The sequence below is a fragment of the Electrophorus electricus genome, chromosome 21, assembly GCF_041902795.1.
Source record: "Electrophorus electricus isolate QZ-2024a chromosome 21, ASM4190279v1, whole genome shotgun sequence".
In the NCBI taxonomy this organism is placed as follows: Eukaryota; Metazoa; Chordata; class Actinopteri; order Gymnotiformes; family Gymnotidae; genus Electrophorus; species Electrophorus electricus.
In genome coordinates, this window is record NC_137517.1 from 60,979 (window position 1) to 87,904 (window position 26,926).

At 46.5% G+C, this 26,926-nt stretch overlaps 1 protein-coding gene across 7 annotated transcripts in view; it reads left to right on the forward strand.

The window, feature by feature from the left end:
• Nucleotides 1–955: 955 nt before the first annotated feature.
• plod3 (procollagen-lysine, 2-oxoglutarate 5-dioxygenase 3) overlaps nt 956–26,926 on the forward strand; it is a 132,520-nt gene continuing 106,549 nt past the window's right edge. For 4 of the 7 annotated variants that reach the window (XM_081703934.1, XM_081703936.1, XM_081703935.1 and 1 more), the window contains exons 1-4: nt 956–1,142; nt 1,752–1,843; nt 6,515–6,651; nt 6,998–7,161. In XM_081703934.1, coding sequence (XP_081560060.1) covers nt 1,067–1,142; nt 1,752–1,843; nt 6,515–6,651; nt 6,998–7,161 — 469 coding nt within the window. In that variant the 5' untranslated portion in view covers nt 956–1,066. Of the gene's footprint in view, nt 1,143–1,164; nt 1,184–1,751; nt 1,844–3,557; nt 3,756–6,514; nt 6,652–6,997; nt 7,162–26,926 lie in introns of those variants that run through there. The other 3 variants (XM_081703939.1, XM_081703940.1, XM_081703938.1) reach the window with 3 other exon arrangements.

A 26,926-nucleotide genomic window follows, 5' to 3' on the forward strand; every position in this document is an offset into this window, starting at 1 on the left:
CCCCGAATCTGCCGTCCTGTCCATGCGGTGAACCGAGAAGAACTCGGCCGGCTGGATAGCGTGGTTTGGTACCGCTGGGTTCAGCCACGACTCGGTGAAGCAGAGGAGGTTGCAGTCCCGAATGTCCCTCTGGAACTTTATCCTGGAGGTCATCGAGCTTGTTATCCAGAGACTGGACGTTGGCTAGCAGGATGCTAGGTAAGGGAGCTCGGTGTGCCCGAGCCCTCAGCCTGTTCCTGACGCCGGCTCGCTTCCCTCGAGGCCTTTTCCTCGCACCGCGTCTTTTGTTTTCCCTCAGGATCTCCGTCGGCCATCTTGGGTCCGGGGTTACAAACGGCTTGAGGTGAGTGCTATGTAGATTAAGAGAAATAAGGGCGTCTCTGCTGTATGAGATACGTGCCGTGGTGTGTAGAGAAGGACTGCGGAGAAGTCAGGGGTAGCGGGAAGAGTGAAAAGAGCGAAAAAGATGCCAGGTGTGGACGGAGCAGTCGTGACGGCAGGCAACCTCACCGGCGCCATCTTGCAATCTCACACTGTGTGTATGGTTTTATATATATATATATATATATATATATATATATATATATATATATATATATATATAAAATTTCATTTATCGCATTTTCCCCAGGAAGGACTTCACCCGACATTCCTGGACTTTCCTGGACAAGCATCGCTCCCTCCTTTTACCTCTGAATTTCTGCTTACAGCGCGCGTGAGCCGCCAACGTTGGTCGTATGTGCCGATACACGCACGCGCTCATCAACCTCGGGGCTGCGTTCCTAAAACGTGGCAGCGCGAGACCCCCGGTCCCCCTTTCAGGAACCTTTAAGGAAAAAGGGAATCTTATTTGATTCTGATTGGCCGGGAATGCTTCCATTCGGGTCCTCTAATTGGTTTCTCTTTTGTCGGTCAATGTTTCATGCATTGGTATTGGTTTAAAGACCGGAAGCAGGGTGTTTAGGAATTACTTCCCTAGTACTTGCAAGAATTCAGGGACTTTGCCGAGCAGGGACGCGGTTAATGAACGGGACTTTAACGCGGGTTAACCTATATCTTCGTGGCCATGGCAGCCCAGCTCTTACTGGTTGTGTGCGCGGTGTGGCTCAGCTCGTCCTCCACCGCACAGCCTGTTACACCAGGTGGGAAAGTTTGGGCTGAAGCTGGCAAAGAAGCTAAAGCGGTTAGCCACAGCACTGCGTGCAGGTGTCGGGTGGCTCTCACCACTTAACCCAGTCCAACGTAAACTAGCTAGCTAGGCTAGCTAACGATAAATAACTTCTGCTACCTCTAGACAATTCGCCTCAATGTACCATAATTTTGTGCGGGTAGCTCTGCTAGTATTTTAGTTAGCTATGTCGGTCACATGATGGGTTATTTTGTCTCAAAAACTTGTTAAAATGTACTAAGTTAGTTACAAAACTAGAGACAGCGAGTGATCATAATCTAGCTAGTTAGCTAGTTCATATTAATTTCGTATCTTTTATTTCTAAAACAAGAAGGGCAGTATCTGAATGCGAGTAAGTGTCTAGTTAGTAATCTAGTGATTTCTAATCTAGTAATCTGGTCAAGGCCTCGAAGTGTAAATAGCATCCACGATGCTGCTCACTAAGTGGAGCTTCTGGCTAGTAGAACTCGTTACTGCGGTTTCTGTGCAGAGGTTAAGTTACTCAAGGTTTAAGAAGGGAGTCCTTGTTATCTGATTAAAGGACCCAAAATAAAATATCTCTCTCTCTCTCTCTGTCCTTTAGAGGATTTGCTGGTGATCACTGCGGCGACAGAAGAGACGGATGGCTTTAACAGATTCATGCGAACAGCGACAGAATTTAACTACACTATTAAGGTTTTCAGATTTCCTCCTCTTGTTCTCCAGTTCTTTCCTTTAATCCTGAATTAACACACCCGATTCTCCCCATCTGTTGACCATATTTGCTAATTATCAATGATTCTTCTTATAAAATTATTCTGCTAATGAAATGCTAAACACTGCAGTGACCATCTAAATAATCAGGTTGTCGGAAAGGGGTTTCATGCGAGTCTTTGCAAATTTCAAGTTTTATTGTTATCCCCCCGTATACTTGCACGGGGCATTCGCACTGTAGCGAGTGCCGTTCGTTTCCGTTTCATTGTCGTTCGGGGATACGGAAAAAAAGTTGAGACGAGCAACACTTTATGTAAATTAATCCGGCCAACGCGTTGCATCTGTCCAGTCAGAAGATCTTGTCATCTTCCTCGAGGGAGCTGATCTATAACGATATATAGGAACTCGCATCAATGCAACAGTGCCTGGAGAAAAACTACCAAGGGTGGTGGTTGTGTCCTGGTGGTTTTGAAGTGTGTGAGTGTGTGTGTACATACGTACATGTATATGTATATATATGTATGTATATACTCTTTCCTGAACAATTAATTACGTCACATAAGTCAAAAGTCCAGGCAGTAGAACTGCCCACCATGTAGTCCAATTCTACTCCTCCATACTTTTGTATACACCAATCTTTAGATGTAATGACACTGATGCGTGATAGTATCAGGCTAATCCACAGGAGGTGCTGCATCTTGCTAGTCCTGCGGTGGCGTTTCTGGTGCCTTTTTTTTTTTACAATGCGTGTGATGCACCCATGTCGCTCTTCCGTCGGTCTTGACGGCGGTGTTAGTCGTCAGTAGCACTTGGAATGGTCCTCTCCACCTGGGCGGTTCCACCGCTTCCTTCTGAAGTCCTTTATCAGCACCCAATCACCTAGTTGATGGGTGTGGAGTGGAGTATTCATCACCTCGGGAAGGACTGCCTTCACCTGCTTAGACACATGGGAGAGATATTTGTGCAGAGACACACAATACTGCAAAAGTGATTCATTGATCAGGTTAGTATCCCAATCGGGCGGTCCTATCCCCGTGTTGGGAGGCCGTCCAAACACTATCTCAAAAGCTGATAGCCCTGTTCGCGCCTGCGGTCTGGTTCGACATTGCCACAGGACGAGGGCAAGGCATTTTACCCAATTCATGCCTGTTTCCTGCGTTAATTTAGCTAGACCCCCTTTAATGGTGCCGTTTGTCCGTTCTACTGCCCCTGCACTAGCAGGGTGATAGCTGCAGTGTTTTCTCATATCTACCCCTAGGTATTTAGTCAGAGCCTTTAGCCCTTCGTGTACGAAGGGTGTCCCATTGTCACTGGACACTCGTTGTCAAAATGGCATTCACTAGATCTTTAGTCAACATGCGCGTTTGTTCAGTGATGTCATGTCCTAAAAAATGCACTTGCTGCTTACAAAACTGTAATTTGGATTTGGATGCCTTATGGCCTTCCCCTGCTAGATGATGTAGCAGTGCCACCGTGGCTTGTTTACACGCTTCTCGTGTTTTCCCACAAATCAAAAGATCATCAACGTATTGCAGCAAGGCTATTCCCTCAGGGAGTTCTAAAGCCTCTAGGCTTCGGTGTAAGGCGGCATTGTAAATGGTTGGTGATTCACAATACCCCTGACACAATCTCCTGAATGGGTATGGCTTTCCTTCAAAAGTGAAAGCAAACTAAAATTGGCTATCCTTGTGCACAGGTACGCTAAAGAAAGCGTTGGCCAAATCAACTACACTGAACCACTTACTGTCTGGTGGGATCTGAGAGAGAATGGTGTGCGGGTTTGGAACTTCTGGGGCTCTAGGGTGTACTGCCGCGTTGACAGCCTGCAAATCCTGCACAAATCTCCATTCATCTCTCCCTGGCTTCTTAACTGGGAAAATTGGAGTACGTACTGGTGAGTCTGGGGCATGGTACGATAACTCCTGCTCGTTTTAATGATTGGAACACAGGCCTGATACCCTCCGCTGCCTCTGGTTTTAGAGGGTATTGGTGCTGGTGTGGTCTGTAATCAGATTTTGGGGTGATGTGGACAGGCTCACATCCTTTTATTAAGCCCACATCATTTTTACCCTGTGCCCATAACCCTGCAGGAACTGTTTTCAGTTCCTCTTCCTCTTCCTCTGAGAGGGTAACAGAGGCTGCCATAATTACTATATTTGGACTTACAAGCTCGACCCCCCTTCTGCAATTTAGCCTATACGGGGTTGGCATTTTCCACACGTCTATGCTCGGGCTGTACATAATTTTACACTGGAGTTCTTTTATCCAATCAGTTGCGCTCAACACACGTTTTGTCCACAACCCTACTCTGCCAGTCTGGGTCAACATGTGCGCTAGCCAGCGACACATGAGGTGCTGCATGTGAGATTGAATGTAAAGATTTCTGTTTAGCTGAGAGCTGCACCACTCCCACAGCCCACTCGCAGTCCCATGCTATGGCTGTGATAATCAAACTGTCACTGCCCCCCAAGTCAAATTTCTGTTCAAAATCGTCAGATCCCTCATGGACCTTCATTGTGCAGTGAATAGAGTCACTTTGTTTAATTGTCAGCTCACCAGGTAGCGTGTTAGTAACTTCAGTCATAAAATGTGTTAGTACTTCCCCCGCAGTGCACTGCAATTCATACACGTACAAAGGGGCTCCTGCCTCTAGCTGGACTCCCTGTGTAGGTGTTTCCCACGTAACAAATAACCCCTCTGGGTTGCTGCTAATTGTGCACCCAAATTTACACATTAAATCTCTAGCTAACATTAATTGGACAGGTTTCTGATACCAGAAAACTATGTTTAAATTGACACAGTTTCCTAAACTACATCGGAGAGGCTCAGACATCCTTTCATCAATGGGATGACCTCCCACTCCAATTACTGTTATCCCATATCCTGGTCTCATTCTACATTCTATTAAACCTTCTTTTAACACTGAGTGGGTGGCACCACTGTCAACCAAAAACTTTACATTTTTTCCCTCTACTTGGCCCTTTACTAATCTGCTGTAATAGTTGGTAATTTAAATTTGTCACTTCCCTTTTGCCGTCTTCACTCAGTTGTCCGCTGCTGTCCTGCCTCTCCACCGCCCGTCACTCGTGGATTGTGGGATCCTGGTCTGTGCCCCCGTCGTATGAGTTATCCTCCTCCGGACAGTTTCTGGCAAAGTGTCCAAACTTTCCCCAGTTGTAGCATTCCTGTCCTTTCATCCAATCAGTTTTCCCTCCTTTTCCTCTGCCTCTGCCTCTTCTGCGACCACGTCCCCTGCCACGACCATTTCCTCGTTGCTGGTGTGTCAGTACCACAATGTTCAGTGTGGACACGCATCAGACAGACGAGAAAGTCAGCGACTGAACTCGTACTCCTTACTGTTGCCCGCACCCATAATAATAATAATAATAATAATAATAATAATATATATATATTTTTATTTTTTTTTTCCCGGATCCAGGCAACAAAAGAACAAAGGAAACTTACCTACTCTCTACAATTTTCCTATTCTTATCTTATTATCCACACCACCTACCCCCGATCTGGATTGGTTCCGCTCCAGTAAATCGTGCTAGTACACTGAGTCCACTCCTTTCCCTGTGGGGTGTTCTGTCGGCCCGGGCCTATTTCTTTCACTAGTACGTCTACTCAGTGTGCCTATTCTCTTAGGCTGGCGGAGTCCCAGACTCCGGAGTCCTCTAGACCCTATTTTTAAGCCCTAGTATCTCATATACTATGCTACATTACAGACCCACCCCAGGGTAGACTCAGGCGGATCACTACGTCACTTTCTTCTAGGATTAAATTACTGAACTTCACCACTTACGTTCCGTTCATTAGATCAGGCGGAGCACACCACCGGAGTCAAGCGGGACGTCACTCCCTGGTTAGGTACTTTCCCGTATTCTTGTGGGTTTCCCTCTTTTTTCCCAGCTCAGTTTTCTCTCTGAGGAGCGTCCTCGAAGTTTAGTCACCGCCGCTCCGCATGGTGCCTCTCGCTGATCCTGCCGACTACGCCAAATTCTGTGGTGGAAATTCAATGAAACGGGGAGTCAGATGTGGATAATAAGTAAAAAGGTTTTAATAGAAAAGAAAGGTTCCAGAGAGTGTATATACATAAACATACACACACACATATATATATATATATATATATATATGTGTGTGTGTGTATATATTCAGCTGTCACTTATGAGACTATTTTAACTCTTCCCATAGGGCAGTGTCTCCACCCAAACCTGTCCCACATTTGTTGGTGCATGCCCTTTCCAATAATGCCAGGTTCAATCACATCACAACAAAAGAATACATTGTCTAGTGGTCCATGATTATCCAGAGTCAGTAAACATGTGCCTTCCATCAGCTGCATTCTAGAATTAAACTCTTCATTTCTTCATTGCCAAAATATCTTAGAATCTTACTTTATCTGACAATGTAATCTTAAGGCTACTAAATGAGTAGATGACCTTAATGTTGACTAACTAAATTAGTAAATAACCTTACACATCTTAACCATAGATTCCTTCAAGATAATGAGATATTTTAGCTAATATTTGCCCTTTTTAGCTAATTACAGGGTAATGTTTATATTCAGTTTAATTTGAACAATATATTAATGCTCAGTCCAAATTAAGGTGTGTGTGTGTGTGTGTGTGTGTGTGTGTGTGTGTGTAGGTGCTGGGTCTTGGAGAGGATTGGAGAGGGGGTGATGTAGCTAAAACTGTTGGTGGTGGACAGAAGGTTCGATGGTTGAAGAATGAAATGCAGAAACACAAAGACAAACACAACACGGTTATCCTCTTCGTCGACAGGTGGGTCCTGTGTGCACGCGTGCGTGTTTGCGTGTGTGTTGAAACACAAATGTTTGCCTCTCTACCTGGACAGTGTGTCCCTACTAGTGTTCTGTGTGCTAAATCTCTGCTGTGTACTAACGCTCTGTACTAACACTCTGTGTATGATGCCTGCTTTGTGTTAATACATACCAATGTCCTGAGTTCTAATGCTGTGTATAACATTAATAATAGCATTATTAATAATAGCATTATCTATTCTACATTTGTATGCACCTTCATGATTGTATTTCTGTCTGGAGTTATGATGTCATTCACATGACATCCGTCTGTCGTTGTGTCGTCCCTGTGATGCTGATGTCTGTAGTTATGATGTCATCCTGGCGAGCGGGCCGGAGGAGCTCCTGTTGAAATTCTCCCGCTTTAAGCACCGAGTGGTTTTCTCTGCTGAGGGCTTCTGTTGGCCTGACCAGCGGCTGGCCCCAAAGTACCCACCTGTCCACAGCGGCAAACGCTACCTCAACTCTGGAGGTAGGTGTGGGTGTGTGTGAGTGCGTACATGTGTGCACAGAGGTGCTGCTTGACACCAGGCAAGGCCGGCAACTGCTGAGGGCCCCAGGCCAGTGGGGGGTGCCCGAGGACTGACAAACTTTAAACTACAGTAATGGCAAAGAGTCCTGAATTCTCTTGGGTGGCCCCGTGAATTTTTGCCTGCAGCCCCAACAGACTCTGGAATCGCCACTCTGCATGCATGTCTGTGTGTGTGTGTGTGTGTGTGTGTGTAGGGTTCATTTGAGTTTGCGATGGTGGGGGGGGTGTGTGTAGGGTTCATTTGAGTTTGCGATGGTGGGGGGGGGGTGTGTCTGTGTGTGTGTGTGTGTGTGTGTGCGCATGTGCACACACGTGTGATCATGGTGTACAAGCATCATAATTGAGTGTTATAACTGTGGTGCTACAGTGTAATACAATGTGAAAAATTAATTGTGAAATCCTTTGGTTATCAATAGGGGTTGTGGTGGTTTGTGTGTGGGTTGGTTTACGTGTGTGTGTGTATGTAGGGTTAATTTGGGTTTGTGATGGTTTGAGTGTGTGTGTGTGTGTGTGTGTGTGTGTATTTAGGGTTCATTTGGGTTTGTGATGGTTTATGAGTGTGTGTGTGTGTGTCTAGGGTTCATTTGGGTTTGCGATGGTTTGAGTGTGTGTGTAGGGTTCATTTGGGTTTGCGATGGTTTGAGTGTGTGTGTGTAGGGTTCATTTGGGTTTGCGATGGTTTGAGTGTGTGTGTGTGTAGGGTTCATTTGGGTTTGCGATGGTTTGAGTGTGTGTGTGTGTAGGGTTCATTTGGGTTTGCGATGGTTTGAGTGTGTGTGTGTGTAGGGTTCATTTGGGTTTGCGATGGTTTGAGTGTGTGTGTGTGTAGGGTTCATTTGGGTTTGCGATGGTTTGAGTGTGTGTGTGTGTAGGGTTCATTTGGGTTTGCGATGGTTTGAGTGTGTGTGTGTGTAGGGTTCATTTGGGTTTGCGATGGTTTGAGTGTGTGTGTGTGTAGGGTTCATTTGGGTTTGCGATGGTTTGAGTGTGTGTGTGTGTAGGGTTCATTTGGGTTTGCGATGGTTTGAGTGTGTGTGTGTGTAGGGTTCATTTGGGTTTGCGATGGTTTGAGTGTGTGTGTGTGTAGGGTTCATTTGGGTTTGCGATGGTTTGAGTGTGTGTGTGTGTAGGGTTCATTTGGGTTTGCGATGGTTTGAGTGTGTGTGTGTGTAGGGTTCATTTGGGTTTGCGATGGTTTGAGTGTGTGTGTGTGTAGGGTTCATTTGGGTTTGCGATGGTTTGAGTGTGTGTGTGTGTAGGGTTCATTTGGGTTTGCGATGGTTTGAGTGTGTGTGTGTGTAGGGTTCATTTGGGTTTGCGATGGTTTGAGTGTGTGTGTGTGTAGGGTTCATTTGGGTTTGCGATGGTTTGAGTGTGTGTGTGTGTAGGGTTCATTTGGGTTTGCGATGGTTTGAGTGTGTGTGTGTGTAGGGTTCATTTGGGTTTGCGATGGTTTGAGTGTGTGTGTGTGTAGGGTTCATTTGGGTTTGCGATGGTTTGAGTGTGTGTGTGTGTAGGGTTCATTTGGGTTTGCGATGGTTTGAGTGTGTGTGTGTGTAGGGTTCATTTGGGTTTGCGATGGTTTGAGTGTGTGTGTGTGTAGGGTTCATTTGGGTTTGCGATGGTTTGAGTGTGTGTGTGTGTAGGGTTCATTTGGGTTTGCGATGGTTTGAGTGTGTGTGTGTGTAGGGTTCATTTGGGTTTGCGATGGTTTGAGTGTGTGTGTGTGTAGGGTTCATTTGGGTTTGCGATGGTTTGAGTGTGTGTGTGTGTAGGGTTCATTTGGGTTTGCGATGGTTTGAGTGTGTGTGTGTGTAGGGTTCATTTGGGTTTGCGATGGTTTGAGTGTGTGTGTGTGTAGGGTTCATTTGGGTTTGCGATGGTTTGAGTGTGTGTGTGTGTAGGGTTCATTTGGGTTTGCGATGGTTTGAGTGTGTGTGTGTGTGTAGGGTTCATTTGGGTTTGCGATGGTTTGAGTGTGTGTGTGTGTGTAGGGTTCATTTGGGTTTGCGATGGTTTGAGTGTGTGTGTGTGTGTAGGGTTCATTTGGGTTTGCGATGGTTTGAGTGTGTGTGTGTGTGTAGGGTTCATTTGGGTTTGCGATGGTTTGAGTGTGTGTGTGTAGGGTTCATTTGGGTTTGCGATGGTTTGTGTGTGTGTGTAGGGGTTCATTTGGGTTTGCGATGGTTTGAGTGTGTGTGTGTGTGTAGGGTTCATTTGGGTTTGCGATGCTTTGGTGTGTGTGTGTGTGTAGGGTTCATTTGGGTTTGCGATGGTTTGAGTGTGTGTGTGTGTGTAGGGTTCATTTGGGTTTGCGATGGTTTGAGTGTGTGTGTGTGTGTAGGGTTCATTTGGGTTTGCGATGGTTTGAGTGTGTGTGTGTGTGTAGGGTTCATTTGGGTTTGCGATGGTTTGAGTGTGTGTGTGTGTGTAGGGTTCATTTGGGTTTGCGATGGTTTGAGTGTGTGTGTGTGTGTGTAGGGTTCATTTGGGTTTGCGATGGTTTGAGTGTGTGTGTGTGTGTGTAGGGTTCATTTGGGTTTGCGATGGTTTGAGTGTGTGTGTGTGTGTGTAGGGTTCATTTGGGTTTGCGATGGTTTGAGTGTGTGTGTGTGTGTGTAGGGTTCATTTGGGTTTGCGATGGTTTGAGTGTGTGTGTGTGTGTGTAGGGTCATTTGGGTTTGGATGTGTGTGTGTGTGTGTGTGTAGGTTTTGTGTGTGGTGTGTGTGTAGGGTTCATTTGGGTTTGCGATGGTTTGAGTGTGTGTGTGTGTGTGTAGGGTTCATTTGGGTTTGCGATGGTTTGGATGTGTGTGTGTGTGTGTGTAGGGTTCATTTGGGTTTGCGATGGTTTGAGTGTGTGTGTGTGTGTGTAGGGTTCATTTGGGTTTGCGATGGTTTGAGTGTGTGTGTGTGTGTGTAGGGTTCATTTGGGTTTGCGATGGTTTGAGTGTGTGTGTGTGTGTGTAGGGTTCATTTGGGTTTGCGATGGTTTGAGTGTGTGTGTGTGTGTGTAGGGTTCATTTGGGTTTGCGATGGTTTGAGTGTGTGTGTGTGTGTGTAGGGTTCATTTGGGTTTGCGATGGTTTGAGTGTGTGTGTGTGTGTGTAGGGTTCATTTGGGTTTGCGATGGTTTGAGTGTGTGTGTGTGTGTGTAGGGTTCATTTGGGTTTGCGATGGTTTGAGTGTGTGTGTGTGTGTGTAGGGTTCATTTGGGTTTGCGATGGTTTGAGTGTGTGTGTGTGTGTGTAGGGTTCATTTGGGTTTGCGATGGTTTGAGTGTGTGTGTGTGTGTGTAGGGTTCATTTGGGTTTGCGATGGTTTGAGTGTGTGTGTGTGTGTGTAGGGTTCATTTGGGTTTGCGATGGTTTGAGTGTGTGTGTGTGTGTGTAGGGTTCATTTGGGTTTGCGATGGTTTGAGTGTGTGTGTGTGTGTGTAGGGTTCATTTGGGTTTGCGATGGTTTGAGTGTGTGTGTGTGTGTGTAGGGTTCATTTGGGTTTGCGATGGTTTGAGTGTGTGTGTGTGTGTGTAGGGTTCATTTGGGTTTGCGATGGTTTGAGTGTGTGTGTGTGTGTGTAGGGTTCATTTGGGTTTGCGATGGTTTGAGTGTGTGTGTGTGTGTGTAGGGTTCATTTGGGTTTGCGATGGTTTGAGTGTGTGTGTGTGTGTGTAGGGTTCATTTGGGTTTGCGATGGTTTGAGTGTGTGTGTGTGTGTGTAGGGTTCATTTGGGTTTGCGATGGTTTGAGTGTGTGTGTGTGTGTGTAGGGTTCATTTGGGTTTGCGATGGTTTGAGTGTGTGTGTGTGTGTGTAGGGTTCATTTGGGTTTGCGATGGTTTGAGTGTGTGTGTGTGTGTGTAGGGTTCATTTGGGTTTGCGATGGTTTGAGTGTGTGTGTGTGTGTGTAGGGTTCATTTGGGTTTGCGATGGTTTGAGTGTGTGTGTGTGTGTGTAGGGTTCATTTGGGTTTGCGATGGTTTGAGTGTGTGTGTGTGTGTGTAGGGTTCATTTGGGTTTGCGATGGTTTGAGTGTGTGTGTGTGTGTGTAGGGTTCATTTGGGTTTGCGATGGTTTGAGTGTGTGTGTGTGTGTGTAGGGTTCATTTGGGTTTGCGATGGTTTGAGTGTGTGTGTGTGTGTGTGTAGGGTTCATTTGGGTTTGCGATGGTTTGAGTGTGTGTGTGTGTGTGTAGGGTTCATTTGGGTTTGCGATGGTTTGAGTGTGTGTGTGTGTGTGTAGGGTTCATTTGGGTTTGCGATGGTTTGAGTGTGTGTGTGTGTGTGTAGGGTTCATTTGGGTTTGCGATGGTTTGAGTGTGTGTGTGTGTGTGTGTAGGGTTCATTTGGGTTTGCGATGGTTTGAGTGTGTGTGTGTGTGTGTAGGGTTCATTTGGGTTTGCGATGGTTTGAGTGTGTGTGTGTGTGTGTAGGGTTCATTTGGGTTTGCGATGGTTTGAGTGTGTGTGTGTGTGTGTAGGGTTCATTTGGGTTTGCGATGGTTTGAGTGTGTGTGTGTGTGTGTAGGGTTCATTTGGGTTTGCGATGGTTTGAGTGTGTGTGTGTGTGTGTAGGGTTCATTTGGGTTTGCGATGGTTTGAGTGTGTGTGTGTGTGTGTAGGGTTCATTTGGGTTTGCGATGGTTTGAGTGTGTGTGTGTGTGTGTAGGGTTCATTTGGGTTTGCGATGGTTTGAGTGTGTGTGTGTGTGTGTAGGGTTCATTTGGGTTTGCGATGGTTTGAGTGTGTGTGTGTGTGTGTAGGGTTCATTTGGGTTTGCGATGGTTTGAGTGTGTGTGTGTGTGTGTAGGGTTCATTTGGGTTTGCGATGGTTTGAGTGTGTGTGTGTGTGTGTAGGGTTCATTTGGGTTTGCGATGGTTTGAGTGTGTGTGTGTGTGTGTAGGGTTCATTTGGGTTTGCGATGGTTTGAGTGTGTGTGTGTGTGTGTAGGGTTCATTTGGGTTTGCGATGGTTTGAGTGTGTGTGTGTGTGTGTAGGGTTCATTTGGGTTTGCGATGGTTTGATGTGTGTGTGTGTGTGTGTAGGGTTCATTTGGGTTTGCGATGGTTTGAGTGTGTGTGTGTGTGTGTAGGGTTCATTTGGGTTTGCGATGGTTTGAGTGTGTGTGTGTGTGTGTAGGGTTCATTTGGGTTTGCGATGGTTTGAGTGTGTGTGTGTGTGTGTAGGGTTTCATTTGGGTTTGCGATGGTTTGAGTGTGGTGTGTGTGTGTAGGGTTCATTTGGGTTTGCGATGGTTTGAGTGTGTGTGTGTGTGTGTAGGGTTCATTTGGGTTTGCGATGGTTTGAGTGTGTGTGTGTGTGTGTAGGGTTCATTTGGGTTTGCGATGGTTTGAGTGTGTGTGTGTGTGTGTAGGGTTCATTTGGGTTTGCGATGGTTTGAGTGTGTGTGTGTGTGTGTAGGGTTCATTTGGGTTTGCGATGGTTTGAGTGTGTGTGTGTGTGTGTAGGGTTCATTTGGGTTTGCGATGGTTTGAGTGTGTGTGTGTGTGTGTAGGGTTCATTTGGGTTTGCGATGGTTTGAGTGTGTGTGTGTGTGTGTAGGGTTCATTTGGGTTTGCGATGGTTTGAGTGTGTGTGTGTGTGTGTAGGGTTCATTTGGGTTTGCGATGGTTTGAGTGTGTGTGTGTGTGTGTAGGGTTCATTTGGGTTTGCGATGGTTTGAGTGTGTGTGTGTGTGTGTAGGGTTCATTTGGGTTTGCGATGGTTTGAGTGTGTGTGTGTGTGTGTAGGGTTCATTTGGGTTTGCGATGGTTTGAGTGTGTGTGTGTGTGTGTAGGGTTCATTTGGGTTTGCGATGGTTTGAGTGTGTGTGTGTGTGTGTAGGGTTCATTTGGGTTTGCGATGGTTTGAGTGTGTGTGTGTGTGTGTAGGGTTCATTTGGGTTTGCGATGGTTTGAGTGTGTGTGTGTGTGTGTAGGGTTCATTTGGGTTTGCGATGGTTTGAGTGTGTGTGTGTGTGTGTAGGGTTCATTTGGGTTTGCGATGGTTTGAGTGTGTGTGTGTGTGTGTAGGGTTCATTTGGGTTTGCGATGGTTTGAGTGTGTGTGTGTGTGTGTAGGGTTCATTTGGGTTTGCGATGGTTTGAGTGTGTGTGTGTGTGTGTAGGGTTCATTTGGGTTTGCGATGGTTTGAGTGTGTGTGTGTGTGTGTAGGGTTCATTTGGGTTTGCGATGGTTTGAGTGTGTGTGTGTGTGTGTAGGGTTCATTTGGGTTTGCGATGGTTTGAGTGTGTGTGTGTGTGTGTAGGGTTCATTTGGGTTTGCGATGGTTTGAGTGTGTGTGTGTGTGTGTAGGGTTCATTTGGGTTTGCGATGGTTTGAGTGTGTGTGTGTGTGTGTAGGGTTCATTTGGGTTTGCGATGGTTTGAGTGTGTGTGTGTGTGTGTAGGGTTCATTTGGGTTTGCGATGGTTTGAGTGTGTGTGTGTGTGTGTAGGGTTCATTTGGGTTTGCGATGGTTTGAGTGTGTGTGTGTGTGTGTAGGGTTCATTTGGGTTTGCGATGGTTTGAGTGTGTGTGTGTGTGTGTAGGGTTCATTTGGGTTTGCGATGGTTTGAGTGTGTGTGTGTGTGTGTAGGGTTCATTTGGGTTTGCGATGGTTTGAGTGTGTGTGTGTGTGTGTAGGGTTCATTTGGGTTTGCGATGGTTTGAGTGTGTGTGTGTGTGTGTAGGGTTCATTTGGGTTTGCGATGGTTTGAGTGTGTGTGTGTGTGTGTAGGGTTCATTTGGGTTTGCGATGGTTTGAGTGTGTGTGTGTGTGTGTAGGGTTCATTTGGGTTTGCGATGGTTTGAGTGTGTGTGTGTGTGTGTAGGGTTCATTTGGGTTTGCGATGGTTTGAGTGTGTGTGTGTGTGTGTAGGGTTCATTTGGGTTTGCGATGGTTTGAGTGTGTGTGTGTGTGTGTAGGGTTCATTTGGGTTTGCGATGGTTTGAGTGTGTGTGTGTGTGTGTAGGGTTCATTTGGGTTTGCGATGGTTTGAGTGTGTGTGTGTGTGTGTAGGGTTCATTTGGGTTTGCGATGGTTTGAGTGTGTGTGTGTGTGTGTAGGGTTCATTTGGGTTTGCGATGGTTTGAGTGTGTGTGTGTGTGTGTAGGGTTCATTTGGGTTTGCGATGGTTTGAGTGTGTGTGTGTGTGTGTAGGGTTCATTTGGGTTTGCGATGGTTTGAGTGTGTGTGTGTGTGTGTAGGGTTCATTTGGGTTTGCGATGGTTTGAGTGTGTGTGTGTGTGTGTAGGGTTCATTTGGGTTTGCGATGGTTTGAGTGTGTGTGTGTGTGTGTAGGGTTCATTTGGGTTTGCGATGGTTTGAGTGTGTGTGTGTGTGTGTAGGGTTCATTTGGGTTTGCGATGGTTTGAGTGTGTGTGTGTGTGTGTAGGGTTCATTTGGGTTTGCGATGGTTTGAGTGTGTGTGTGTGTGTGTAGGGTTCATTTGGGTTTGCGATGGTTTGAGTGTGTGTGTGTGTGTGTAGGGTTCATTTGGGTTTGCGATGGTTTGAGTGTGTGTGTGTGTGTGTAGGGTTCATTTGGGTTTGCGATGGTTTGAGTGTGTGTGTGTGTGTGTAGGGTTCATTTGGGTTTGCGATGGTTTGAGTGTGTGTGTGTGTGTGTAGGGTTCATTTGGGTTTGCGATGGTTTGAGTGTGTGTGTGTGTGTGTAGGGTTCATTTGGGTTTGCGATGGTTTGAGTGTGTGTGTGTGTGTGTAGGGTTCATTTGGGTTTGCGATGGTTTGAGTGTGTGTGTGTGTGTGTAGGGTTCATTTGGGTTTGCGATGGTTTGAGTGTGTGTGTGTGTGTGTAGGGTTCATTTGGGTTTGCGATGGTTTGAGTGTGTGTGTGTGTGTGTAGGGTTCATTTGGGTTTGCGATGGTTTGAGTGTGTGTGTGTGTGTGTAGGGTTCATTTGGGTTTGCGATGGTTTGAGTGTGTGTGTGTGTGTGTAGGGTTCATTTGGGTTTGCGATGGTTTGAGTGTGTGTGTGTGTGTGTAGGGTTCATTTGGGTTTGCGATGGTTTGAGTGTGTGTGTGTGTGTGTAGGGTTCATTTGGGTTTGCGATGGTTTGAGTGTGTGTGTGTGTGTGTAGGGTTCATTTGGGTTTGCGATGGTTTGAGTGTGTGTGTGTGTGTGTAGGGTTCATTTGGGTTTGCGATGGTTTGAGTGTGTGTGTGTGTGTAGGGTTCATTTGGGTTTGCGATGGTTTGAGTGTGTGTGTGTGTGTGTAGGGTTCATTTGGGTTTGCGATGGTTTGAGTGTGTGTGTGTGTGTGTAGGGTTCATTTGGGTTTGCGATGGTTTGAGTGTGTGTGTGTGTGTGTAGGGTTCATTTGGGTTTGCGATGGTTTGAGTGTGTGTGTGTGTGTGTAGGGTTCATTTGGGTTTGCGATGGTTTGAGTGTGTGTGTGTGTGTGTAGGGTTCATTTGGGTTTGCGATGGTTTGAGTGTGTGTGTGTGTGTGTAGGGTTCATTTGGGTTTGCGATGGTTTGAGTGTGTGTGTGTGTGTGTAGGGTTCATTTGGGTTTGCGATGGTTTGAGTGTGTGTGTGTGTGTGTAGGGTTCATTTGGGTTTGCGATGGTTTGAGTGTGTGTGTGTGTGTGTAGGGTTCATTTGGGTTTGCGATGGTTTGAGTGTGTGTGTGTGTGTGTAGGGTTCATTTGGGTTTGCGATGGTTTGAGTGTGTGTGTGTGTGTGTAGGGTTCATTTGGGTTTGCGATGGTTTGAGTGTGTGTGTGTGTGTGTAGGGTTCATTTGGGTTTGCGATGGTTTGAGTGTGTGTGTGTGTGTGTAGGGTTCATTTGGGTTTGCGATGGTTTGAGTGTGTGTGTGTGTGTGTAGGGTTCATTTGGGTTTGCGATGGTTTGAGTGTGTGTGTGTGTGTGTAGGGTTCATTTGGGTTTGCGATGGTTTGAGTGTGTGTGTGTGTGTGTAGGGTTCATTTGGGTTTGCGATGGTTTGAGTGTGTGTGTGTGTGTGTAGGGTTCATTTGGGTTTGCGATGGTTTGAGTGTGTGTGTGTGTGTGTAGGGTTCATTTGGGTTTGCGATGGTTTGAGTGTGTGTGTGTGTGTGTAGGGTTCATTTGGGTTTGCGATGGTTTGAGTGTGTGTGTGTGTGTGTAGGGTTCATTTGGGTTTGCGATGGTTTGAGTGTGTGTGTGTGTGTGTAGGGTTCATTTGGGTTTGCGATGGTTTGAGTGTGTGTGTGTGTGTGTAGGGTTCATTTGGGTTTGCGATGGTTTGAGTGTGTGTGTGTGTGTGTAGGGTTCATTTGGGTTTGCGATGGTTTGAGTGTGTGTGTGTGTGTGTAGGGTTCATTTGGGTTTGCGATGGTTTGAGTGTGTGTGTGTGTGTGTAGGGTTCATTTGGGTTTGCGATGGTTTGAGTGTGTGTGTGTGTGTGTAGGGTTCATTTGGGTTTGCGATGGTTTGAGTGTGTGTGTGTGTGTGTAGGGTTCATTTGGGTTTGCGATGGTTTGAGTGTGTGTGTGTGTGTGTAGGGTTCATTTGGGTTTGCGATGGTTTGAGTGTGTGTGTGTGTGTGTAGGGTTCATTTGGGTTTGCGATGGTTTGAGTGTGTGTGTGTGTGTGTAGGGTTCATTTGGGTTTGCGATGGTTTGAGTGTGTGTGTGTGTGTGTAGGGTTCATTTGGGTTTGCGATGGTTTGAGTGTGTGTGTGTGTGTGTAGGGTTCATTTGGGTTTGCGATGGTTTGAGTGTGTGTGTGTGTGTGTAGGGTTCATTTGGGTTTGCGATGGTTTGAGTGTGTGTGTGTGTGTGTAGGGTTCATTTGGGTTTGCGATGGTTTGAGTGTGTGTGTGTGTGTGTAGGGTTCATTTGGGTTTGCGATGGTTTGAGTGTGTGTGTGTGTGTGTAGGGTTCATTTGGGTTTGCGATGGTTTGAGTGTGTGTGTGTGTGTGTAGGGTTCATTTGGGTTTGCGATGGTTTGAGTGTGTGTGTGTGTGTGTAGGGTTCATTTGGGTTTGCGATGGTTTGAGTGTGTGTGTGTGTGTGTAGGGTTCATTTGGGTTTGCGATGGTTTGAGTGTGTGTGTGTGTGTGTAGGGTTCATTTGGGTTTGCGATGGTTTGAGTGTGTGTGTGTGTGTGTAGGGTTCATTTGGGTTTGCGATGGTTTGAGTGTGTGTGTGTGTGTGTAGGGTTCATTTGGGTTTGCGATGGTTTGAGTGTGTGTGTGTGTGTGTAGGGTTCATTTGGGTTTGCGATGGTTTGAGTGTGTGTGTGTGTGTGTAGGGTTCATTTGGGTTTGCGATGGTTTGAGTGTGTGTGTGTGTGTGTAGGGTTCATTTGGGTTTGCGATGGTTTGAGTGTGTGTGTGTGTGTGTAGGGTTCATTTGGGTTTGCGATGGTTTGAGTGTGTGTGTGTGTGTGTAGGGTTCATTTGGGTTTGCGATGGTTTGAGTGTGTGTGTGTGTGTGTAGGGTTCATTTGGGTTTGCGATGGTTTGAGTGTGTGTGTGTGTGTGTAGGGTTCATTTGGGTTTGCGATGGTTTGAGTGTGTGTGTGTGTGTGTAGGGTTCATTTGGGTTTGCGATGGTTTGAGTGTGTGTGTGTGTGTGTAGGGTTCATTTGGGTTTGCGATGGTTTGAGTGTGTGTGTGTGTGTGTAGGGTTCATTTGGGTTTGCGATGGTTTGAGTGTGTGTGTGTGTGTGTAGGGTTCATTTGGGTTTGCGATGGTTTGAGTGTGTGTGTGTGTGTGTAGGGTTCATTTGGGTTTGCGATGGTTTGAGTGTGTGTGTGTGTGTGTAGGGTTCATTTGGGTTTGCGATGGTTTGAGTGTGTGTGTGTGTGTGTAGGGTTCATTTGGGTTTGCGATGGTTTGAGTGTGTGTGTGTGTGTGTAGGGTTCATTTGGGTTTGCGATGGTTTGAGTGTGTGTGTGTGTGTGTAGGGTTCATTTGGGTTTGCGATGGTTTGAGTGTGTGTGTGTGTGTGTAGGGTTCATTTGGGTTTGCGATGGTTTGAGTGTGTGTGTGTGTGTGTAGGGTTCATTTGGGTTTGCGATGGTTTGAGTGTGTGTGTGTGTGTGTAGGGTTCATTTGGGTTTGCGATGGTTTGAGTGTGTGTGTGTGTGTGTAGGGTTCATTTGGGTTTGCGATGGTTTGAGTGTGTGTGTGTGTGTGTAGGGTTCATTTGGGTTTGCGATGGTTTGAGTGTGTGTGTGTGTGTGTAGGGTTCATTTGGGTTTGCGATGGTTTGAGTGTGTGTGTGTGTGTGTAGGGTTCATTTGGGTTTGCGATGGTTTGAGTGTGTGTGTGTGTGTGTAGGGTTCATTTGGGTTTGCGATGGTTTGAGTGTGTGTGTGTGTGTGTAGGGTTCATTTGGGTTTGCGATGGTTTGAGTGTGTGTGTGTGTGTGTAGGGTTCATTTGGGTTTGCGATGGTTTGAGTGTGTGTGTGTGTGTGTAGGGTTCATTTGGGTTTGCGATGGTTTGAGTGTGTGTGTGTGTGTGTAGGGTTCATTTGGGTTTGCGATGGTTTGAGTGTGTGTGTGTGTGTGTAGGGTTCATTTGGGTTTGCGATGGTTTGAGTGTGTGTGTGTGTGTGTAGGGTTCATTTGGGTTTGCGATGGTTTGAGTGTGTGTGTGTGTGTGTAGGGTTCATTTGGGTTTGCGATGGTTTGAGTGTGTGTGTGTGTGTGTAGGGTTCATTTGGGTTTGCGATGGTTTGAGTGTGTGTGTGTGTGTGTAGGGTTCATTTGGGTTTGCGATGGTTTGAGTGTGTGTGTGTGTGTGTAGGGTTCATTTGGGTTTGCGATGGTTTGAGTGTGTGTGTGTGTGTGTAGGGTTCATTTGGGTTTGCGATGGTTTGAGTGTGTGTGTGTGTGTGTAGGGTTCATTTGGGTTTGCGATGGTTTGAGTGTGTGTGTGTGTGTGTAGGGTTCATTTGGGTTTGCGATGGTTTGAGTGTGTGTGTGTGTGTGTAGGGTTCATTTGGGTTTGCGATGGTTTGAGTGTGTGTGTGTGTGTGTAGGGTTCATTTGGGTTTGCGATGGTTTGAGTGTGTGTGTGTGTGTGTAGGGTTCATTTGGGTTTGCGATGGTTTGAGTGTGTGTGTGTGTGTGTAGGGTTCATTTGGGTTTGCGATGGTTTGAGTGTGTGTGTGTGTGTGTAGGGTTCATTTGGGTTTGCGATGGTTTGAGTGTGTGTGTGTGTGTGTAGGGTTCATTTGGGTTTGCGATGGTTTGAGTGTGTGTGTGTGTGTGTAGGGTTCATTTGGGTTTGCGATGGTTTGAGTGTGTGTGTGTGTGTGTAGGGTTCATTTGGGTTTGCGATGGTTTGAGTGTGTGTGTGTGTGTGTAGGGTTCATTTGGGTTTGCGATGGTTTGAGTGTGTGTGTGTGTGTGTAGGGTTCATTTGGGTTTGCGATGGTTTGAGTGTGTGTGTGTGTGTGTAGGGTTCATTTGGGTTTGCGATGGTTTGAGTGTGTGTGTGTGTGTGTAGGGTTCATTTGGGTTTGCGATGGTTTGAGTGTGTGTGTGTGTGTGTAGGGTTCATTTGGGTTTGCGATGGTTTGAGTGTGTGTGTGTGTGTGTAGGGTTCATTTGGGTTTGCGATGGTTTGAGTGTGTGTGTGTGTGTGTAGGGTTCATTTGGGTTTGCGATGGTTTGAGTGTGTGTGTGTGTGTGTAGGGTTCATTTGGGTTTGCGATGGTTTGAGTGTGTGTGTGTGTGTGTAGGGTTCATTTGGGTTTGCGATGGTTTGAGTGTGTGTGTGTGTGTGTAGGGTTCATTTGGGTTTGCGATGGTTTGAGTGTGTGTGTGTGTGTGTAGGGTTCATTTGGGTTTGCGATGGTTTGAGTGTGTGTGTGTGTGTGTAGGGTTCATTTGGGTTTGCGATGGTTTGAGTGTGTGTGTGTGTGTGTAGGGTTCATTTGGGTTTGCGATGGTTTGAGTGTGTGTGTGTGTGTGTAGGGTTCATTTGGGTTTGCGATGGTTTGAGTGTGTGTGTGTGTGTGTAGGGTTCATTTGGGTTTGCGATGGTTTGAGTGTGTGTGTGTGTGTGTAGGGTTCATTTGGGTTTGCGATGGTTTGAGTGTGTGTGTGTGTGTGTAGGGTTCATTTGGGTTTGCGATGGTTTGAGTGTGTGTGTGTGTGTGTAGGGTTCATTTGGGTTTGCGATGGTTTGAGTGTGTGTGTGTGTGTGTAGGGTTCATTTGGGTTTGCGATGGTTTGAGTGTGTGTGTGTGTGTGTAGGGTTCATTTGGGTTTGCGATGGTTTGAGTGTGTGTGTGTGTGTGTAGGGTTCATTTGGGTTTGCGATGGTTTGAGTGTGTGTGTGTGTGTGTAGGGTTCATTTGGGTTTGCGATGGTTTGAGTGTGTGTGTGTGTGTGTAGGGTTCATTTGGGTTTGCGATGGTTTGAGTGTGTGTGTGTGTGTGTAGGGTTCATTTGGGTTTGCGATGGTTTGAGTGTGTGTGTGTGTGTGTAGGGTTCATTTGGGTTTGCGATGGTTTGAGTGTGTGTGTGTGTGTGTAGGGTTCATTTGGGTTTGCGATGGTTTGAGTGTGTGTGTGTGTGTGTAGGGTTCATTTGGGTTTGCGATGGTTTGAGTGTGTGTGTGTGTGTGTAGGGTTCATTTGGGTTTGCGATGGTTTGAGTGTGTGTGTGTGTGTGTAGGGTTCATTTGGGTTTGCGATGGTTTGAGTGTGTGTGTGTGTGTGTAGGGTTCATTTGGGTTTGCGATGGTTTGAGTGTGTGTGTGTGTGTGTAGGGTTCATTTGGGTTTGCGATGGTTTGAGTGTGTGTGTGTGTGTGTAGGGTTCATTTGGGTTTGCGATGGTTTGAGTGTGTGTGTGTGTGTGTAGGGTTCATTTGGGTTTGCGATGGTTTGAGTGTGTGTGTGTGTGTGTAGGGTTCATTTGGGTTTGCGATGGTTTGAGTGTGTGTGTGTGTGTGTAGGGTTCATTTGGGTTTGCGATGGTTTGAGTGTGTGTGTGTGTGTGTAGGGTTCATTTGGGTTTGCGATGGTTTGAGTGTGTGTGTGTGTGTGTAGGGTTCATTTGGGTTTGCGATGGTTTGAGTGTGTGTGTGTGTGTGTAGGGTTCATTTGGGTTTGCGATGGTTTGAGTGTGTGTGTGTGTGTGTAGGGTTCATTTGGGTTTGCGATGGTTTGAGTGTGTGTGTGTGTGTGTAGGGTTCATTTGGGTTTGCGATGGTTTGAGTGTGTGTGTGTGTGTGTAGGGTTCATTTGGGTTTGCGATGGTTTGAGTGTGTGTGTGTGTGTGTAGGGTTCATTTGGGTTTGCGATGGTTTGAGTGTGTGTGTGTGTGTGTAGGGTTCATTTGGGTTTGCGATGGTTTGAGTGTGTGTGTGTGTGTGTAGGGTTCATTTGGGTTTGCGATGGTTTGAGTGTGTGTGTGTGTGTGTAGGGTTCATTTGGGTTTGCGATGGTTTGAGTGTGTGTGTGTGTGTGTAGGGTTCATTTGGGTTTGCGATGGTTTGAGTGTGTGTGTGTGTGTGTAGGGTTCATTTGGGTTTGCGATGGTTTGAGTGTGTGTGTGTGTGTGTAGGGTTCATTTGGGTTTGCGATGGTTTGAGTGTGTGTGTGTGTGTGTAGGGTTCATTTGGGTTTGCGATGGTTTGAGTGTGTGTGTGTGTGTGTAGGGTTCATTTGGGTTTGCGATGGTTTGAGTGTGTGTGTGTGTGTGTAGGGTTCATTTGGGTTTGCGATGGTTTGAGTGTGTGTGTGTGTGTGTAGGGTTCATTTGGGTTTGCGATGGTTTGAGTGTGTGTGTGTGTGTGTAGGGTTCATTTGGGTTTGCGATGGTTTGAGTGTGTGTGTGTGTGTGTAGGGTTCATTTGGGTTTGCGATGGTTTGAGTGTGTGTGTGTGTGTGTAGGGTTCATTTGGGTTTGCGATGGTTTGAGTGTGTGTGTGTGTGTGTAGGGTTCATTTGGGTTTGCGATGGTTTGAGTGTGTGTGTGTGTGTGTAGGGTTCATTTGGGTTTGCGATGGTTTGAGTGTGTGTGTGTGTGTGTAGGGTTCATTTGGGTTTGCGATGGTTTGAGTGTGTGTGTGTGTGTGTAGGGTTCATTTGGGTTTGCGATGGTTTGAGTGTGTGTGTGTGTGTGTAGGGTTCATTTGGGTTTGCGATGGTTTGAGTGTGTGTGTGTGTGTGTAGGGTTCATTTGGGTTTGCGATGGTTTGAGTGTGTGTGTGTGTGTGTAGGGTTCATTTGGGTTTGCGATGGTTTGAGTGTGTGTGTGTGTGTGTAGGGTTCATTTGGGTTTGCGATGGTTTGAGTGTGTGTGTGTGTGTGTAGGGTTCATTTGGGTTTGCGATGGTTTGAGTGTGTGTGTGTGTGTGTAGGGTTCATTTGGGTTTGCGATGGTTTGAGTGTGTGTGTGTGTGTGTAGGGTTCATTTGGGTTTGCGATGGTTTGAGTGTGTGTGTGTGTGTGTAGGGTTCATTTGGGTTTGCGATGGTTTGAGTGTGTGTGTGTGTGTGTAGGGTTCATTTGGGTTTGCGATGGTTTGAGTGTGTGTGTGTGTGTGTAGGGTTCATTTGGGTTTGCGATGGTTTGAGTGTGTGTGTGTGTGTGTAGGGTTCATTTGGGTTTGCGATGGTTTGAGTGTGTGTGTGTGTGTGTAGGGTTCATTTGGGTTTGCGATGGTTTGAGTGTGTGTGTGTGTGTGTAGGGTTCATTTGGGTTTGCGATGGTTTGAGTGTGTGTGTGTGTGTGTAGGGTTCATTTGGGTTTGCGATGGTTTGAGTGTGTGTGTGTGTGTGTAGGGTTCATTTGGGTTTGCGATGGTTTGAGTGTGTGTGTGTGTGTGTAGGGTTCATTTGGGTTTGCGATGGTTTGAGTGTGTGTGTGTGTGTGTAGGGTTCATTTGGGTTTGCGATGGTTTGAGTGTGTGTGTGTGTGTGTAGGGTTCATTTGGGTTTGCGATGGTTTGAGTTGTGTGTGTGTGTGTAGGGTTCATTTGGGTTTGCGATGGTTTGAGTGTGTGTGTGTGTGTGTAGGGTTCATTTGGGTTTGCGATGGTTTGAGTGTGTGTGTGTGTGTGTAGGGTTCATTTGGGTTTGCGATGGTTTGAGTGTGTGTGTGTGTGTGTAGGGTTCATTTGGGTTTGCGATGGTTTGAGTGTGTGTGTGTGTGTGTAGGGTTCATTTGGGTTTGCGATGGTTTGAGTGTGTGTGTGTGTGTGTAGGGTTCATTTGGGTTTGCGATGGTTTGAGTGTGTGTGTGTGTGTGTAGGGTTCATTTGGGTTTGCGATGGTTTGAGTGTGTGTGTGTGTGTGTAGGGTTCATTTGGGTTTGCGATGGTTTGAGTGTGTGTGTGTGTGTGTAGGGTTCATTTGGGTTTGCGATGGTTTGAGTGTGTGTGTGTGTGTGTAGGGTTCATTTGGGTTTGCGATGGTTTGAGTGTGTGTGTGTGTGTGTAGGGTTCATTTGGGTTTGCGATGGTTTGAGTGTGTGTGTGTGTGTGTAGGGTTCATTTGGGTTTGCGATGGTTTGAGTGTGTGTGTGTGTGTGTAGGGTTCATTTGGGTTTGCGATGGTTTGAGTGTGTGTGTGTGTGTGTAGGGTTCATTTGGGTTTGCGATGGTTTGAGTGTGTGTGTGTGTGTGTAGGGTTCATTTGGGTTTGCGATGGTTTGAGTGTGTGTGTGTGTGTGTAGGGTTCATTTGGGTTTGCGATGGTTTGAGTGTGTGTGTGTGTGTGTAGGGTTCATTTGGGTTTGCGATGGTTTGAGTGTGTGTGTGTGTGTGTAGGGTTCATTTGGGTTTGCGATGGTTTGAGTGTGTGTGTGTGTGTGTAGGGTTCATTTGGGTTTGCGATGGTTTGAGTGTGTGTGTGTGTGTGTAGGGTTCATTTGGGTTTGCGATGGTTTGAGTGTGTGTGTGTGTGTGTAGGGTTCATTTGGGTTTGCGATGGTTTGAGTGTGTGTGTGTGTGTGTAGGGTTCATTTGGGTTTGCGATGGTTTGAGTGTGTGTGTGTGTGTGTAGGGTTCATTTGGGTTTGCGATGGTTTGAGTGTGTGTGTGTGTGTGTAGGGTTCATTTGGGTTTGCGATGGTTTGAGTGTGTGTGTGTGTGTGTAGGGTTCATTTGGGTTTGCGATGGTTTGAGTGTGTGTGTGTGTGTGTAGGGTTCATTTGGGTTTGCGATGGTTTGAGTGTGTGTGTGTGTGTGTAGGGTTCATTTGGGTTTGCGATGGTTTGAGTGTGTGTGTGTGTGTGTAGGGTTCATTTGGGTTTGCGATGGTTTGAGTGTGTGTGTGTGTGTGTAGGGTTCATTTGGGTTTGCGATGGTTTGAGTGTGTGTGTGTGTGTGTAGGGTTCATTTGGGTTTGCGATGGTTTGAGTGTGTGTGTGTGTGTGTAGGGTTCATTTGGGTTTGCGATGGTTTGAGTGTGTGTGTGTGTGTAGGGTTCATTTGGGTTTGCGATGGTTTGAGTGTGTGTGTGTGTGTGTAGGGTTCATTTGGGTTTGCGATGGTTTGAGTGTGTGTGTGTGTGTGTAGGGTTCATTTGGGTTTGCGATGGTTTGAGTGTGTGTGTGTGTGTGTAGGGTTCATTTGGGTTTGCGATGGTTTGAGTGTGTGTGTGTGTGTGTAGGGTTCATTTGGGTTTGCGATGGTTTGAGTGTGTGTGTGTGTGTGTAGGGTTCATTTGGGTTTGCGATGGTTTGAGTGTGTGTGTGTGTGTGTAGGGTTCATTTGGGTTTGCGATGGTTTGAGTGTGTGTGTGTGTGTGTAGGGTTCATTTGGGTTTGCGATGGTTTGAGTGTGTGTGTGTGTGTGTAGGGTTCATTTGGGTTTGCGATGGTTTGAGTGTGTGTGTGTGTGTGTAGGGTTCATTTGGGTTTGCGATGGTTTGAGTGTGTGTGTGTGTGTGTAGGGTTCATTTGGGTTTGCGATGGTTTGAGTGTGTGTGTGTGTGTGTAGGGTTCATTTGGGTTTGCGATGGTTTGAGTGTGTGTGTGTGTGTGTAGGGTTCATTTGGGTTTGCGATGGTTTGAGTGTGTGTGTGTGTGTGTAGGGTTCATTTGGGTTTGCGATGGTTTGAGTGTGTGTGTGTGTGTGTAGGGTTCATTTGGGTTTGCGATGGTTTGAGTGTGTGTGTGTGTGTGTAGGGTTCATTTGGGTTTGCGATGGTTTGAGTGTGTGTGTGTGTGTGTAGGGTTCATTTGGGTTTGCGATGGTTTGAGTGTGTGTGTGTGTGTGTAGGGTTCATTTGGGTTTGCGATGGTTTGAGTGTGTGTGTGTGTGTGTAGGGTTCATTTGGGTTTGCGATGGTTTGAGTGTGTGTGTGTGTGTGTAGGGTTCATTTGGGTTTGCGATGGTTTGAGTGTGTGTGTGTGTGTGTAGGGTTCATTTGGGTTTGCGATGGTTTGAGTGTGTGTGTGTGTGTGTAGGGTTCATTTGGGTTTGCGATGGTTTGAGTGTGTGTGTGTGTGTGTAGGGTTCATTTGGGTTTGCGATGGTTTGAGTGTGTGTGTGTGTGTGTAGGGTTCATTTGGGTTTGCGATGGTTTGAGTGTGTGTGTGTGTGTGTAGGGTTCATTTGGGTTTGCGATGGTTTGAGTGTGTGTGTGTGTGTGTAGGGTTCATTTGGGTTTGCGATGGTTTGAGTGTGTGTGTGTGTGTGTAGGGTTCATTTGGGTTTGCGATGGTTTGAGTGTGTGTGTGTGTGTGTAGGGTTCATTTGGGTTTGCGATGGTTTGAGTGTGTGTGTGTGTGTGTAGGGTTCATTTGGGTTTGCGATGGTTTGAGTGTGTGTGTGTGTGTGTAGGGTTCATTTGGGTTTGCGATGGTTTGAGTGTGTGTGTGTGTGTGTAGGGTTCATTTGGGTTTGCGATGGTTTGAGTGTGTGTGTGTGTGTGTAGGGTTCATTTGGGTTTGCGATGGTTTGAGTGTGTGTGTGTGTGTGTAGGGTTCATTTGGGTTTGCGATGGTTTGAGTGTGTGTGTGTGTGTGTAGGGTTCATTTGGGTTTGCGATGGTTTGAGTGTGTGTGTGTGTGTGTAGGGTTCATTTGGGTTTGCGATGGTTTGAGTGTGTGTGTGTGTGTGTAGGGTTCATTTGGGTTTGCGATGGTTTGAGTGTGTGTGTGTGTGTGTAGGGTTCATTTGGGTTTGCGATGGTTTGAGTGTGTGTGTGTGTGTGTAGGGTTCATTTGGGTTTGCGATGGTTTGAGTGTGTGTGTGTGTGTGTAGGGTTCATTTGGGTTTGCGATGGTTTGATGTGTGTGTGTGTGTGTAGTGTGTGTAGGGTTCATTTGGGTTTGCGATGGTTTGAGTGTGTGTGTGTGTGTGTAGGGTTCATTTGGGTTTGCGATGGTTTGAGTGTGTGTGTGTGTGTAGGGTTCATTTGGGTTTGCGATGGTTTGAGTGTGTGTGTGTGTGTGTAGGGTTCATTTGGGTTTGCGATGGTTTGAGTGTGTGTGTGTGTGTGTAGGGTTCATTTGGGTTTGCGATGGTTTGAGTGTGTGTGTGTGTGTGTAGGGTTCATTTGGGTTTGCGATGGTTTGAGTGTGTGTGTGTGTGTGTAGGGTTCATTTGGGTTTGCGATGGTTTGAGTGTGTGTGTGTGTGTAGGGTTCATTTGGGTTTGCGATGGTTTGAGTGTGTGTGTGTGTGTGTAGGGTTCATTTGGGTTTGCGATGGTTTGAGTGTGTGTGTGTGTGTGTAGGGTTCATTTGGGTTTGCGATGGTTTGAGTGTGTGTGTGTGTGTGTA